The sequence below is a fragment of the Barbatula barbatula genome (assembly GCF_947034865.1).
Source record: "Barbatula barbatula genome assembly, chromosome: 15".
Taxonomy (NCBI): Eukaryota; Metazoa; Chordata; class Actinopteri; order Cypriniformes; family Nemacheilidae; genus Barbatula; species Barbatula barbatula.
Window position 1 is genome coordinate 7,715,063 of NC_136778.1, and position 16,479 is coordinate 7,731,541.

At 40.8% G+C, this 16,479-nt stretch overlaps 1 protein-coding gene across 9 annotated transcripts in view; it reads left to right on the plus strand.

Moving 5' to 3' along the window:
* sash1a (SAM and SH3 domain containing 1a) overlaps positions 1-16,479 on the plus strand; it is a 181,614-nt gene that overhangs the window by 162,482 nt on the left and 2,653 nt on the right. For 5 of the 9 annotated variants that reach the window (XM_079474421.1, XM_079474427.1, XM_079474423.1 and 2 more), the window contains 11 exons: positions 3,718-3,850; positions 4,108-4,502; positions 7,063-7,137; positions 7,245-7,382; positions 8,563-8,695; positions 8,777-8,946; positions 9,032-9,241; positions 9,683-9,833; positions 9,914-10,042; positions 12,253-13,211; positions 15,785-15,916. In XM_079474421.1, coding sequence (XP_079330547.1) covers positions 3,718-3,850; positions 4,108-4,502; positions 7,063-7,137; positions 7,245-7,382; positions 8,563-8,695; positions 8,777-8,946; positions 9,032-9,241; positions 9,683-9,833; positions 9,914-10,042; positions 12,253-13,211; positions 15,785-15,916 — 2,625 coding nt within the window. The remainder of the gene's footprint in view (positions 1-3,717; positions 3,851-4,107; positions 4,503-7,062; positions 7,138-7,244; positions 7,383-8,562; positions 8,696-8,776; positions 8,947-9,031; positions 9,242-9,682; positions 9,834-9,913; positions 10,043-12,252; positions 13,212-15,784; positions 15,917-16,479) is intronic. The other 4 variants (XM_079474422.1, XM_079474428.1, XM_079474426.1 and 1 more) reach the window with 1 other exon arrangement.

A 16,479-nucleotide genomic window follows, 5' to 3' on the forward strand; every position in this document is an offset into this window, starting at 1 on the left:
ACTATAACCAACCATCCAGACTGTAGACCTGAGCGCATATGTGACTGTGTTGTGTGTATGCCAGGGAGTGTTCGTACGCTAACCTCGTGAAGTCACATTAAAGTTTATCTTCCCCAACAGTGAGACTGCACTGTTCTGATGTTTGAATGTGTGTACTGTATATTTGAGGTTGAGGTGTTAAATCTCTGCAGACCTCGATGGCATTTTACTATATAAATGTATGATGCGTAAATGTTTTAGCAAGATTTTAGATGCATTCAGTAATTTATGTATACTGACACTTGGATTAAGCATCACACAGATAGGTAATAGTTACTGATGCCATTGCAGAATTGCGCTATTTGTTACGAATTTGTTGTATAAGCGAAAGTGTCTGATAGTGGTGAGGTTACTAGAATATGAGAAGTAGCAAGGTAACCCTCTCCATGTTAAATAAAACCGAAGGCTACTGGCTGGAATTATTTCTATAATGTTAGTGTGTATCATTTTCATTGTTTCCAAAAAATACTGAAAAACTTCACCTTCAGCCATCAGTAAAAAATAGATGAAGTCAATGATCCGAAAGCTGATGGAGAGGCTAGTGTTGATGCAATAGTCATACTGAGCATCTGGTGCTGCTGGCTCACTGTAACGCTCTTAGTGATGAAGTGACAGGGGAATAGTCCCCTGGTTATGAGGTCATAATGTGTGTAAATTAAAGAATATGTGGCCCCTTGACTTTGAAGTCAACAAACCATTTAAATCTGTATACTTTTTTTTACCTTGAGTATGCTCTGTGTGTGTGTGCGTGATGCAGTCATGAATAAATCCTTTACGTAATTGGTAGAAGTTTACCCTTTTGGAAAATGAGCTGCCATTACGTGAACATATAAATCCACACCGTTGTCATGGAAACTTTGTCCAGCTGTCAGCCTGTGCAAATAAAAACCCACCTCCCGTTCTAATGGTCAACAGCTTAACTGTCTTTGTGATGTTTTTGATGTTAACAAACCACAGCATTGCTTTGCTCGGCGATGTCCAAAGCGCTCATATCTACAGCTTGACTCACTCCGCCCTGGAAAGCCTTATGGACTTTTTGTGCGTCTGTGTGTGTCCGGTCTTAAAGGGCCTAAAAAGATATATAAAAATATAAGATCTAAAAAGCTAATATTTACCCTGACAGAAAAAAAAGCTCATAAAGACGTGTCAAGAAACGTCTGGGTGATGTTAAAACTTGAAATATCATAGAGTAGTGAGTGTACAACTTGTATAAAAGTGTAAATTTGGGGATTTTCGAATGGGGAGCGGGTGTGTTAAATTTGGTGTTATCGCTCTCACACTCTCTCATACTGGTTACTGGAAGTTCAACATGGCACCTCATAGCAAATAACTCCGAGGTTGAAGGGGTGAGGGGTCAGGCTGTCAGTGCTTAGACCATACGCTGCACACTGCATCCAATTTGTCTGCATGGCTGTCGTCCCAGAAGTAAGCCTCTTCTAAAGATGATGCACAAAAAGCCTGCAAACAGTTTACTGAAGACATGCAGACTAAGGACATGGATTACTGGAACCATGTCCTGTGGTCTGATGAGACCAAGATAAACTAACTTGGTTCAGATCGAGCGGCAACCAGGTGAGGAGCACAAAGACAAGTGTGTCTTGCCTACAGTCAAGCATGGTGGTGGGAGTGTCGTGGTCTTGGGCTGCATGCCAACATGTACTGTGACGTACTGAAGCAGAGCATGATCCCCTTCCTGCAGAGACGCGGCCGCAGGCAGTATTCCTACATGAAAACGACGCCAAACACACCTCCTGGATGACCACTGTTTTGCTAAAGAACCTGAGGGTAAAGGTGAGGGTAAAGGACCTTAACCCTATTGAGCATCTGTGGGGCATCCTCAAACGGAAGGTGGAGGAGCGCAAGGCAACCTATGAGGTTCTGGTGAACTCCCTGCCCTAGAGGGTTCCCGCAGTGCTGGAAAATAATGCTGGAAACACAAAATATTGACACTTTGGACCCGATTTGGACATTTTCACTTAGGGGTGTACTGTACGTACATTTCCTTCTTTATCATTTATAAACCAGATCACACATCAGTATGTGTAAATTGAATCACGGGGTCTACAGAAGATTAATCTCTGTGGAAATCTTGGCCTCTGGGCCGATCATCTCCTATTTATAAATGGAAACTTGTCAGCCCTGGTGTGCTAACGGTTTAACTGACAGGCTGCGTACTGAGCGCTGTTCTCCTCTGGGGATTTACTGATCTGAGTTCAGTTTAGCATAAAGAGAACACTGAGACCTCGCTGTCACATACACATACCACGCTGTCACGAGATCAGTGTCGACTGTGGTCAATATAGTGATCCATCAAAGCTTTTCTGGACTCGCATGATCAGTTTAAGCCAGATATAATACAGAGGATGTACTGTATCTCTTTATGAATAGACTGCACCCAGATCAGCCTTTATTCTCTCTGGCCCACATTCCTTCACCAGACCATTAAGGATGTTCAGGGTCATTTGGGAGACCTCACTGAATTTCCGGACTATCAAGCGCACGCCTTCTACCGTGATCAGTCCTCTGTCCCGCGATATTCCAGACATTTAGAGGTTCCTGTTTAGAGTTTGTATTAGTCTCTGTGTGAGATGGCTGTGGGTTCAGTGCATGGATGCTAACATCTAACCTCAACACAAGGAATCGGCTGCTGGTGGGTCACAGCTGGAGACGTGCGGACAGAATTCTGGTTTCTATACGTTTCTATATGTTTTCTTGTTTCTCTTATGAAATGTGGCTTTGTTGGGTACATTCATGACTGGAATTACAATCAGAAGAAATTTTGGGTTTGCATGTTGTTCATTGGGCAGACCTCAGTACATGACTTGTTACAACTTTATCCAGATGTTATTTTCTTCAGACATGCTCACGTGCGAGTTTTATTATGGATGCTTTTGTTTATTGAGTAGATGAGTTTTGCGACATCATTAAGTCCTGAGAGTTTTTCTGCCCACTTTTTTGGCTTTCTTATATTCCACGTTCCCCCTGAATGATTTGGTTAGTCTACTCACAAATGTATTTGCCCATCACTGATGTTGGCCAAAACGGCTCGGTTTCAGCTTGTGGTTTAAAAATAGCTGATGGTCAATACTGAATATATCTTGTCATTCGAAAGAGGGAAAGACAAAAATAGGGCTTTAGCCTATATTGCGGTGTACCCCTGCAGTAAACAAAATGTTTTTGGAGTGAAACTACCGTCTTTTTAAACATGTGTTTGGCAAGCTACTTAATTCCATCCCTTGGCGGTTGAAAAAGCAAAATAAAAACATAGTCTTCGTGCATCAGAGGATGTTTCTAAGTTGCACCAGGTTTTGTTTCATGCGAGGTGTGTGATACAGTCATAGATCATCTCAACAATTTACTTCGCATATTACTTTAGACATTTAGTTGAACCATTACAATTATTCCATCCTCTCATTTGCTTATTCACGCTAATTCATGTGTGACAAAAACAGGATGTCTGTGTGCTATTTGTACTCAAAACATGTCTCCATAACACATAACTCTTTACTGTGGTCTTTTCAAGTCATGTTAGCAAGAGTCCATCCTTAACATCTCATAATCTGTTCATGCCTGTGAAAGTGCTCATCCTCTGTTTTTAAGCATGTCATTGTGGAAGAGATGTTTTGATCATTTTGTTATTTTTAGGAAGAATGTTGACGGTGAGTTTTGTCTCTTTAGTCCGTGGAGCAGTCAGACGACGAACAGGAGGACTCCGTGAAGTTCAAGAGACTTCATAAGCTGGTCAACTCAACTCGACGTGTCCGCAAGAAACTCATCAAAGTGGATGACAGCAAAAGGCACGGTTCACAAGGTAGGAGGCTGGGAGTGTTGTGAAAGCATTGTTTAGCTCGAGTTAAATGGAGTTTGTCATTGTCATATTGTTGTTTTGATGTAAGTAATTATCTGTATTTTTCAAATTGTTGAAAAGAATGGTATGGATAGTTTAAAGAGATTTTTAGCTTTTATTAAAGTACATATATGTAAACATTTATTTATTAAAACTGATTAGGAAACAACAATTTGCAGTGTCTGTTAGTAAAAGTCAATTGGATCTTTATTTTCCTGTAGATTCCCTGAGTTTGGATGCAACTCCCCTATGTGACGACTTAAACGCACTCTACGCGGGAATAAATAAAAAGCTGCCCCTGTGCACAGACTCCTCTTTGTCCTCCCTTGCCCAAGAACAGCTCTCTCTGGATGGAGACACGGACAGTGTGACCACATCTCCCTCAACCAGCAGCCTTGAGGCCTGGAAACCTGCTCACAAGCTTGTGAAGACCCCCAGCGCGCACCCCCACGGTCTGATCCGCCCACCGCGGAAGAGCAGTGACGGATCTGGACTGGGTTTGGCTGGAGGTATTGGTTCCTCCTTTTCCAAAGGTGTTGGAGAAGACAACACCAAAGTCTCCCATTCGGCAACAGACGCGGAAATGCGAAAAGCTTTGTCATCTCTATCTCACGGGGTAAGTACTGACAGCGTCTACACCTTTTACGGCCTCACTAGGCCCCGGCCAAAGCCACACCCCCTTTTGGTGTCTTTAGATGACATTAACAACACCAAGCGGCCCGCCGTTTCCACGTGGCAGCGCAATAAACCCGACCCGAACTATGCATACTCCACCAAGCACCTGCACTACCAACGTTCCTGTAATGCTCAGCAAACCAGCGCCCCCACCTCACCTCCTGTTTGGGAGCTCCCGTTGGCCAGAGAGAAGGGGAAGAGCTGTGGGACCGGTGTAGTGGGCAGCTGGTTGTTTCCGCCCAGGCGTCTGAAGGGGAGGACGGCGGTTAGCGAGCTCAACATCACATATGTGGTGGAACGCAGCCTGTACGGCCACTTGAATTGGACCGGGCTGGTTAGACCCGTCACACTGAGCAAAGCAGACAGACGCTGGCTCCTGGAGGACGAAAAAGATGCGAACAGGAAGTGGGCGTCCAGTATGGATCGCTGCACCAAGCGGGTGCTCTTACGCATCCAGCAGAAGTCTGTGAGTTTGCCGAAAGAGCAGATCAACAGTGCATTCTGCTGCACTGGAGGAACAGACTGAGGCAAAGCTGCAGAAGAGAATGTATTCAGGATGTAGTTTAGAGAAAACAATGAAGTTTGGCACTATAATTGTTTAGTCATGATGGCAGTTGACAGGCAGGTTGACCACAGGTTCCTTTGGAAAATTTGTATTGTTAAAAAAGCGTTTTCATAATGCAAGTTCAATAAACTTTTTGTTCCACCGCATAAATTACACGCAGTCAAAGCCCATAAATGTACGTTTTCAAATGTAGCTTTGCTAAATTTGTATAAAGCCAACATCATGTTTGCGGCTGTAAAATTGACTGTGTGTAATTTGTGTTGTAAAACAAATGTGAGCCTTAAAGCTGCAATCTGTATTTTTAGTTTTCTTTGTTGGAAACAAACTTGCAAGTTACTTTGTGCACGTATATATTCACATGGCTTGGCTGATAGATTTACCCTGACAGAAAAATGCTCATAAAAATAAGTGTCAAGAAATGTCTGAGAGATTGATGGATGGATGGATGGATAGATAGATATGAGTGTGTCTAGACATTTATCCCACAAGACGAGATTTGTTGACTTCTTATATTTAGATTTTTAAAGAAATCATAAATGATGAAATATGAAGGGTAAAATAGTCTCTTATTAATCTTAAAAACACAAAATGTATTGTATTTTATCAAACAAATTATACCTCTATAATACTACGTAAACACTGCATATTTTGTCAAAAACTCAACTGACAGGCAGTAAGTGCACAGAAATTATGCTTAACAGGCGCAGCTTTTAGTAAAGAGCTGTGGCTGTTTTCTCAATATTCTTTTGCATAGCCCCTTGACCCCAAAATGCCTTACAAACTTTTTCCGAACATCTCATAAATCATTTTTAGAAGCTTACAGTTTCAAAACTTTATTTGGTTTTTTTATGTACTTGCTCAATAACAGATTTTTGCTTAATTTTTGACAGAAAAACCAAAAGTTGGGTTGCAGCTTTACTGTAATATTAACCAAAGATAATTTACTCATAAATCAAAAGCCGCTGTTTTTAAGCCCCATAGGAAATTCATGAGGGAACTTGTGGGCCGTCTGGGTTTTAGGATCACAAACTGAAGATCTATGTTAGTGAACAGTCATTGTGGGCAAACATATTCCAAGTTCTGGCCAGCACATACAGTACTTGGACTTTAACAACACACTTCTGAATCATAGGCTGTGGTATCTTTTTCTTAAATCTTTACAATCTCTTGGGCAGTTATTAAAGCTAGAAATCTTTTCGACTGGTTGGGCTCTTTTGGTTAGCTCAGCCTTTTTATCAGTAGGGTAGTCTGACGTTACAACAGTAACTAGACATGCACATTCAGTTGTGTGATTCTAGTTAAATTCACATTAGTATTTCAGTCATATGGAGTTCCTTCTGCAGCTTTGCCAAGTTTGCTGTCTGCGAATCCTCGTCGTCATTCATCGTGAATGTGAACATGACCGTGATCTTCATTAGTGAACTCTTCATTCATTTTGGGTTGGAAATTACTCTTTCAGCCTGGGCATGAGGACTGAATATTTATTTTGTGGTTTCATTTTGGTGTAGTTATTGTATTCTTTGTTTTCGAAATGCATGTTTTTACACTTGGAAATGCAACATCGTCTCATACTACAACATTTGATCTCAGTTTTTTTTAAGTCGACAATTTGAGACAACCAATTCTGTAGCACTTTTTTGTAGCACAGTTATGAAAGCAGAATCATTCATATTCAATGCATTGCGTGTATGTGAGCAGTAAGGTTTTTTGTTGATTTCTTTGTGTATTTAAGGTTTTCCATGAGGCCATCAGTTTATTTACGTAACAATGAAAAGATTTTATTTGCTGTTGAATAGAAAATCAGATCAAATCCTGAAGGTGGCTTCTTATCATTAGCAGCATGAATCATTGAAGCCCATCATGATTCGTGTCTACCGACCCTCTGGATTCATTTCTTTAATTGTAAATTCACACAAATCATGTCTCTTCTCTGCAGAGAACGTGTAGTTTCGGAGGATTCGACCTGTCTAATCGTTCCCTACATGTGGTCAACACGGCATCTGAGGCGAGCGTGAGTACTCACCCTCTCTCTGTGCTCTCACATGCAGCTGCAGTGTTTGTATGATCAGCTGGCTTTCAATGTGTTTAATCAAGCTCTCTCTCTCTTTCTGGCATAAGGAGCAGGAGGCTCTGTACAGAGATCCTGTTAAATCGCCCTCCACATCCCGCATCTCTCTAGGGAAGAAAGTCAAGTCTGTCAAAGAGACTATGAGGAAACGCATGTCCAAGAAATATGCAGGGTCTCTCTCTGAACAGGTACACACACACACACACACACACAGTTCCTCCTCTAACATATTGACTGGGTTGTATTACAGAGCAGGTTCATTTAGAGGTGAGACTCAGCCTTTGCTCCAGAGGGATGTTTCACATGTGTGCCCCACTTTTGAAGTTTTGAACTGGGCTCAAACAAACCAGTCTTCCCTTTGTTGCATGGAGCTTGGAGACATGCTCACTCCAGCTTTAACTTCCTGACAGTGTTGAATACAGAAACAAATGTGTGCGCGCATGTGTGCGTAAATGAATAGAATAGGATGCAATACATTACTCTCAGACATTCACATGAGCCTTTAATTGATAGTGGAATCTGTCATTCAAAAAGTAAAATTATATACCAATTGAGAAAATATGTCAAATGGAAGGATTGTCAATATTGGACACTTGCTTTTTGATACCCCACTGTATCTCTTATTTCTTTAGTGTGTTTAACAAAGACTTCTGTGTGTTGAGCTCTATAGCTCTTAGGAAAGATTTTATCTGCACAAAAGCATTTGCCAGTTTGTTTCTCAATTCATGCTCCCAAGTAATCGTCTTTTATACTGTAGTGCCACCTAATGGTGATTCCGTGGTATTTCTTGATATTTCTGAAAGCAGTGCTTCATGTCACAATTATTAAACAATTATTACACAATCGCAGTTATTTCAGATAATCGCAATTATTATAAATCTTTAGAAAACAAGGGTGATCTGCAGCCTTCCATCCACTGTCCTTGATCTGCACGCAATGTTACGTGCGAATAACATTTCTTCATCATTTGAGTTGTATCCGATTTGTATTTTTGCATTTATGAGTTTTATTAAAGTGATTCCAGATTGGCTGCATCTACACAGCAAGACGGCAGCATCCTCATCTTATTATTTTCTGTTAAGAAAGTCTTTTCTGTAAAGGTCACTCTGTAGGGAATGTTACAAGTTATTTACAGAATTTTCACATTTCTTAATGTATCTAATTTATTCCTTGAATAAATGAATTGTTATAATTGTAAAATCAATCGCCGTAATCACAATTATTCAATAGACATTTAATTGTCAGCCAAATTTTAAACCGTGACGGCACTACTTCAAGTAGCTTCTATATGTAAGCCTTATGCATCCATACAACATCCTCTGTCGTGAATAATGACACACTGTCATTGCTGTCTCTTTCTCTATATAGTCCAGTCTAGATGGGACACCCAGTTGTCCCGAGTCTCCTCAACCAGACACAGACTCTCTGGAGAAACCCAAACTGAAGGCAGGAGGGTCTGTAGAGAGTCTACGCAGCTCCCTTAGCGGACAGAGCTCCATGAGTAAGTGTGTGGTCACTTGTATTCGCTATAGTATAAAATATTGTGTTTAAATAATCGTGACGGGTGATTGTGTCCTCACAGGTGGCCAGACTGTGAGCACAACAGACTCATCCGCCAGTAACAGAGAGAGCGTAAGAAGCGAAGACGGGGATGACGAAGAACCTCCGTACAGAGGTCCGTTCTGCGGCCGAGCACGAGTACACACTGACTTCACACCCAGTCCGTATGATTCAGATTCACTCAAACTGAAGGTACTGAACACACCCGTCGATACGTCATTTCTCATTAAATAAATGCTTGTTGATGTTCTCACTACATCTAACACACTGTCTCCAGAGAGGAGATGTGATTGACATCATCAGCAAGCCGCCCATGGGCACGTGGATGGGTCTGCTCAACAATAAAGTGGGCACGTTTAAGTTCATCTACGTGGATGTGCTGGCTGTGGAAGAGGAGAAACCCAAGCGAGCGGTTCGCAGGAGGAGGAAGGGCAGGCCGCCTAAACCCAGCTCTGTAGAGGAGCTCCTGGAAAGGATAAACCTGAAAGTAAGACATTTTGTTGATGATATGATGCACATTTTTGAACACAAGGCGGGGGGAAAAGATGGTCGGCTCTGCTGGATCACAGTAACTGTGAGAACGTTAGGCAAGGTCAGTTCGACATGAAAGTTAAAAGCTTTGCCCTCAGATCTCCCACAAGTTCCTCCTATATTACATCTTAAAATATCCTATGGTGGTACACATGAACCAAATAAAGTAGTACAAATAATTCCCATTGGGTGTAACTGTAAGATCTATAATGTGAGGGTTATTTAAAGCCTCATTGGGTTTTGTGAATGTGTTAATAGACTGTAATGATAGTTTGGTGGTCACAGATGAGTGTGAAGTCCAGAAGCGTAAGTTCCCACACATAGATGAACTGCCAGGGTGGAGTGATGTATTTTTAGATGCTTCTGCACTAGTTTTTAATCTGTGTGTGTGTTTTAGGAGCATATGCCGACGTTTCTCTTTAACGGCTATGAGGACTTGGACACATTTAAGTTATTAGAGGAAGAAGATCTGGATGAACTTAACATCAAAGACCCTCAACATAGAGCTGTGCTGCTGACTGCTGTTGAACTCCTGCAGGATTACGACAGTGAGTACACACACACACACGTTTGTTTCTTTCACTATTGCAGAGTATTTCCTTACATTTTCTGTGTTTGTGTTTTATAGGTAGCAGCGATCCGGAACGCAGCGCCCTCTCTGGCTCCCAAGAGAAACTCCCCTGTGAGGGGCGTGGCCTCATGGCCGACTCTCCACGGGACTCTGGTTGCTACGAAAGCAACGAAAACCTAGAGAATGGTAACCAGGCGCTTGTCTAGCATCTCCATAGCAACCGCATCACCTTGTCAAGCCTAGTCTAGCAACGTCATGACACCATCTTCCCACCTCTGGGCCACGCCTCTCTCTGCCATGACTCCATGTTTCTAACAGCCAATGAGAAACTGTCATCTGGAATTAACGCAAGCCGCTGTCTCTTTGTCATATCTGCTGTTGTCTGTCCACTTTTCCTTTCCAGAGGTTCTTTTATCATTCCTCACTTTTTATTTTCTTTGCCACCTTTTCTTTGGATGTACCGGGCCTCCTGCTCCTCAGATATTAGAAAATCCAGAAAGCTTTGCTGTGTTCTGTTCCTGCAGAGAGAGAATTCCTGAAAGCTAGGCTCCTCTTATGTCAAACTAAACATAATCCACAGCTTCTGAGAGAAATATGGAGCCAACCAGCCAGTAGCCCAGAATAAGACTGAGCTGGTCGTCTTAGCAAGATGAACTTCACTGCAGGAGAAATAAGTTTGCGTGGAGTTTAGAAGTTTCAAACTCACTTTAGGATTCTTTTTTGCCATTTCAAAAAATATCACTTCATATTTGTGTGTGGTGTTCGTTGTGGTCATATTGCACAAGTTCTCATGTGCCTGATAAAGAAGAGACTTCAAAAAACTTAAATTGTGGATGAATAGAAGGGACATTCAATTGTAGGTGATTCATAAAGCATGTTTAGGTGTTTATCAACTAAGTCTATTTTCTAGAAGATTTTATTGAAAGGATCTGAGGACTGTCTCATCCAGCGGTTTTCACTTTTGTCTTTTTAACATCTTACTGGCATCTTATAACACTGACTTATCCCTCTTTCTGTCTTGTATGTGTGTGTGAGTCTGTGAATGCGTGTGGCTAAGTATGAGAGTCAAGAGCGGATCAGGAAAAATGTGCAATCTGCCAATGTGTAAAATAAATCCATTCTGTGATCTCTAGCATTCTGGTCTGCTTGCTTTTTTCATCTGTCACTTCCTGTATTACTTTACGGATTAGTTTTTCCATTCATGTCCATCTGTTAAGAACAGCAGGACAGATGCATTTATCTTAGACATCAGAGCATGTGCTACTATCAAACTGCTGCTGTATCACCATCAGTTTTTCATTAGTTCTGTTGATGTCTAATAACACAAGAAATGTCACTCTGATTCATATAAATACATAAGTTAATGAAAATACAGCTTTGTTCTATTTTTATCTGAACTGCTGTCTATTCACCGCATTTTCACATTCTGTCTGCATCATTTCTCAACCACGTCAATCACTTCGAAGGTTTCAGCATATACAGTAAATGTTCATTGACCATTTTTTTATATAATGATTAATTCAACTCTACATTAATAAATTAACTTTTGTATTAATCCCATTGTCTTACCTTTAAAGCGTAATTAATTGACTGTCACTATCTTCACTAATAATTCTGTTCCGTATATCATATTTTATCAAAATTATTAAGTGATTGTGGAATTTTAATTTCACGTAATGATTTTAAAACACAACTAAACATTGATTCAACTAACATTGAACCTTCAAGCAACATTGTTTTAATTATTATAATTTCCCAAAAACAAATTCAATCCTTTTTAAAGTTGCTTCAACCCAAAATGGTTTGAATCGTTTTAACCGATTGTTGGGTCAAATATAAACATTATTTACATTTAGTCATTTAGCAGATGCTTTAATCCAAAGCGACTTACAGAGAGTTCAGGGAGCAATAATACAACAGCTGGGTTCGTCCCCTTTTTGGCCCCACTCATGAGTAAAATATAACCCAGTATTCTTGTGTGTAAAAATGACAACTAACCTGTTAAGCATGAACAAATATATATTATCACTATCATTTGGGGGTTTCATATTAGGTCAGTTTAACCAACCTTCGCTCAGGCTGATTTTATTTAGACTGGTTTCTGTTGAATATGTTTTTGTTAGCTACAAGTGATTTCAATTTCAGCTCAATATGCTCAGAATGTTTCAATTATAGCAGTTTGGTTTCAAATTTGAGCAGTGCTTTCACCCTTTAATAGAAGAATTCAAGAACAAACGTGAACCAATCCAATAATTCAGAGAGCTCAGCCTCCTCAGCACTTTAAAGTTCTTAAATTCATGATGCCAGTGTTGTTTAGGAATAAGATAAACTGAAGTTCACATTAAAACTGTTTTAGGGATGAACTACATATGTGAAAGCACACCTCTCTGTTTCAGGAAAAAGTCGTAAGACATCACGCCATAGTCGGCGATCATCTGGATTTGATTTTGGGGTCATGAAGTCTCCAGACTATCCTACTCTCCCTATGACTCATTCCACTGAAGCTCTCCAGCAGCAGGCCAAGAAAGAACGCAAGTTCCCGAAGACCTTTCTGCCCCGGCCCATTAAGGGCTTCAGTCTGCGAAACCTTGGTCTCAAGAAGGGATCCAAAGTAGGACAGACCTCCCGCATGCCGGTCAGCCGTAGCTGTGAGGAGCTGGACGGCCCCCAGGAGACCTGGAAGCGTTCACATTCGTTGGGGGATCTACGCTGGGAACAGGCCTACGATCAGAGGAAAGACCACCAGGTGCAGAACAAGAAGCAAAGCAGCAACAAAGAGGAAGTAAAGGGAGGTCCTGTAAAATCGAAACCAGAGCAGGGTGGAGATACGTTTGGAAGAAAGACGAGCTCAGTGGCGAGACCCACGGTACCCACGCAGCTATCCCTCAGCCCGGTAAGAACCCTGCCTGCTGTTCCCTCAAACCGTCAACCCATCTCTGCCCCGGCCAGCCCGTTTCCACGAACTCACCCTAAAAAACCACCCGTTCCACCTCCCGTGCCTGCTAAGAAGTCCAAAGAACGTCTGCCCAATGGTTTGCGCCACCCTCCGCTAGTTGTGTCAGGTTCAGTGCCAAATACACCGACCCTACCACCGAAACCCATAAGCTCCCCAGCCACCCCCTCTGAGGGTACACCATCAACCCCAGTGTCCCCGGGTGAGCCTGGAAGTCCACCAGCTCTTAGTCCACCCTGGTTATCCGACCTGCCTGGATCAGCATGTCCTCAGATGCACGGAGCAAAAGTAGCCCTCAGCAGGAAGACCTCACATGCCAAAATGGTCGACATGGAGAGTTTACTGGAGGAGAGAATGCGCTTAGAAGGCATTGACCTCACAGAAGAGCCGTATTCTGATAAGGTGAGTCACAATGGCATTTCAAAACTGGCTAAAAATAGCAAAACAATGTCATGCTAATTCTTTAACTATTACTGGAAGTGTCAGGTTCATTTGAAGAGAGCTTCTCGAAAGCTTACTTCTCTGTATGATTTTTCAAATCGCTTCCGCTCCTGTTGGTTCTTCCAATGCAGCATGAAGTCGAACTTTAAAGTTACCATTCAATCAATCAGGAAAATGATTATTGTTTTACACAATTTTGCAGTGAGTATTGTAAATGATGTATCAGTGCGCACCATTACTTTTTTATTTATTTGCACTTGTGATCTTTAATCTAAAACGTTACGCTCCTCTTCCCCTCTCTAAACATCTCTTCACCACATTTTGTCGGCAACAAAAATTATTTCAGAAGCCGCTTCACACGGATAAACGTCACGATATAGAAAATAAGTCCACCTTATAGTGACTTTAACATCTGCGCAGATCGGTCAAACAAACTCTATGGTAACTGTAAATGCCAAAAAGTGTAAAGAAGCAAACGCACACCTTCCGAGGTGCCGGTCAAGGAAGATAAATATCTATTTACAAGAAAGACAGACCTCACACTCACAATTGTGCTAGTTTTTTAATAGATGGACATTTCGGGAACAAGCCAGACACCTTGCCAAAGCTTGTTGCCGCTATGTCCATCTATTAAAAAACTTGCACAAGTCTGTTTTTCTTGTACATGAACTGTACATTTCAAGCAGTAGTTGTAGCTTCTGTTGTTGATTTTATCAAGCCACTCTATTTGTTACATTATCACGGTTATACAATTCTAAATGACGTCCTACACGATAAAAGAAAAAAGCATTTGGAGGCCCTGTTGTTTCGCTTTTATTTTTGGGAGAAATGTGTCCAAAAGAATAAAAAAAGAGACATTTTTATTCTGTACTCATCGGTGACCAAATACATTCCCACTCAATCGCATTCAATTTGAAGACATCTGTACTAACTGTAGGTCTAATTTACAATAAAAATATATCAAACAGCGAGTTATCAATCATCCTTTTCTTCTTAAGCTATTTTTATTTGTTAATGCATCATTTAGTCCAGTCATAACAATTACATATCCTGTGTCCTTCAACATTCAGGCTAGAGTCAGGCTGGAAAGAGTTGAGACAGTGGCTTTGTTTTGTGTACATTATGGTCTGAATGTTTGAAATTAAAACAGTATCTGTGAATCAGAGCGTTGGGCTTGTGATCAGAAGGTTTCTGGTTCTAATCTCAGTGCCAGCAGGTCAAGACTGAAGGGCCCTTGAGCAATTACCCCTGATTGCTCTGCAGTAATGTGCCACTGTGTAAAACTACTTGTAAGTCGCTTTGGATAAAAATGTAAATGTAAATGTAAATGTATCTTAAACCTGGTACCTGCTCCTAGTTCAGCTGGGTTCCTCCTTGGTTGAAATCGTGTACACATTCATCAACAAAGTCTGATTCTGAATCAGTTTTTGAGGCTACTGTGTTCCAGTCCTGCTGTATAAACACCTCCTCACTTGAGCAGACGTGAGGTTTAGGAGCAGTTAAACTGTTGCCAGCTGCACCACTAGGACACTGTAGAGCAGAGGTGAAAAATGTGCTGTCTAAACCACAGGCAGCTCCAAGGTTTTCATACTAAATACACGACCCACTGCCTGAAATTTTCGGGCCTTTTTACTTGCAGCCAATCCAATTATTTCTGGTCTAACAGCCTATTGGATGTAACCTAAATTGGACACAGGTGGTTAAAAACTCTTAGTAGATTTATCATAATTCATCTCTCAGTTAGAAAGATTGTTTTGAGTTATATATATGCGTTTAGTTTGGTGTGTCATTTTAGGTTAAAATATTGTCTCCTAATCTGCTGAGACATTTGTGGCTGTTGTTTTCCAAATATATTTCTTCCAAATATCATATTCTCCAAATATCTTTTTCTCTGAGCATCTTGCCCAGCCAAACACAGCAAAATTGACACTAGTGGTGCAGAAATGACACTTTAGATGTCCTGTGGATTGAATTAGTTCATTTCACGTTGATTGAGTTACATGAAAACAGATTGATTTGAAATATTATTAAATCACATTCATGAGTTGCCCCTTTTAGAAATGTAGCCATTTGGATACAAAGCATCTTTAAAATCGTAAAATTTGATGTAGGTTACGCCACACAGGGCGATGTATTAGAACACTGAATCTCGCATTAAACAAACAATTAAGTCTTGTTCGCCTTGTAATGCTGTAATTGCCACATAAAGTTGATGCTTGTTTGTGAGTCAACCTCTGTTTCCAGGCATGCTTGGTCTCCACCAGCCGTAAAATCAATTAAAAAGCCACATGAAGTCAACTTAATTTTTTTCTGCTTTTTTAATCCGAAATCAACAGTTTAAAATGTTGTTCTCACTGTTCTCCTCTAGTAGGTGGAATTATCTCAATATTTTGTTTTGTCTCTTGGGGTCAGTACATAGTTGCTTAGGATTCTATAAATATTTTCCAAACATCAAAAAAAGGTGTTGAACTCTAGATCTTGTTTTTCTCTCAGGACCTGGCTGACCTTTTCTTTTTTCTCTCGTCCTTCCTCAGCACGGTCGGTGTGGTATTCCTGGGCTCTTAGTACAGAGATACTCAGAGGACTTTCAGCAGCCAGTAAAGGAAATGGCGTACAGTCTGGATCAGATCAGAGTTAAACAACTGCGCAAGGAGCATCGCATGGCTGTGAGTCATTTGTAAAGATTCACCAGCTTTTTAAATGCAATAAGCTGAATAAGTTTTCCAAATGATTGCTAATGGAAATTATAATAATTGCATACAGATCCAGTTAGGAAAACAAAAAGTATTCTTTGTTAAATATAATTCTGAATGAACGGATCAATAAACTGTGTATTTTGCCAATTAAAAATTTGCTTGCGACTAATAGTCTTTTTCTCAATATTTTTATATTTATTTACTCAGTAACTTTGAATCAAAGTTACTGTGTGCAGCTATAACACATATCAGAGGAGACCTGGCCCTCCCGGCTGAGTCTTTACTTTAGTTTAGTCTTTACCAATATTATCTTTTCTCTATTGATTCATCTTGGAGTTTTGGTTCCTCGCCACTGGGCCGTGTTGGCTTGCTCACCGTGAGACTGCTGATATTAGATCAGCCCAGGGTTCATTGCTTTATTAGAATGGTCTTAGTCTTTCTATACCATGTATTTATTCTCTGTTTTTCTTTTTGTTTATTTTTCTTCCTTGTAAAGCTGCTTTGAAACAGTAAAACCTTATCAAAAGCGCAAT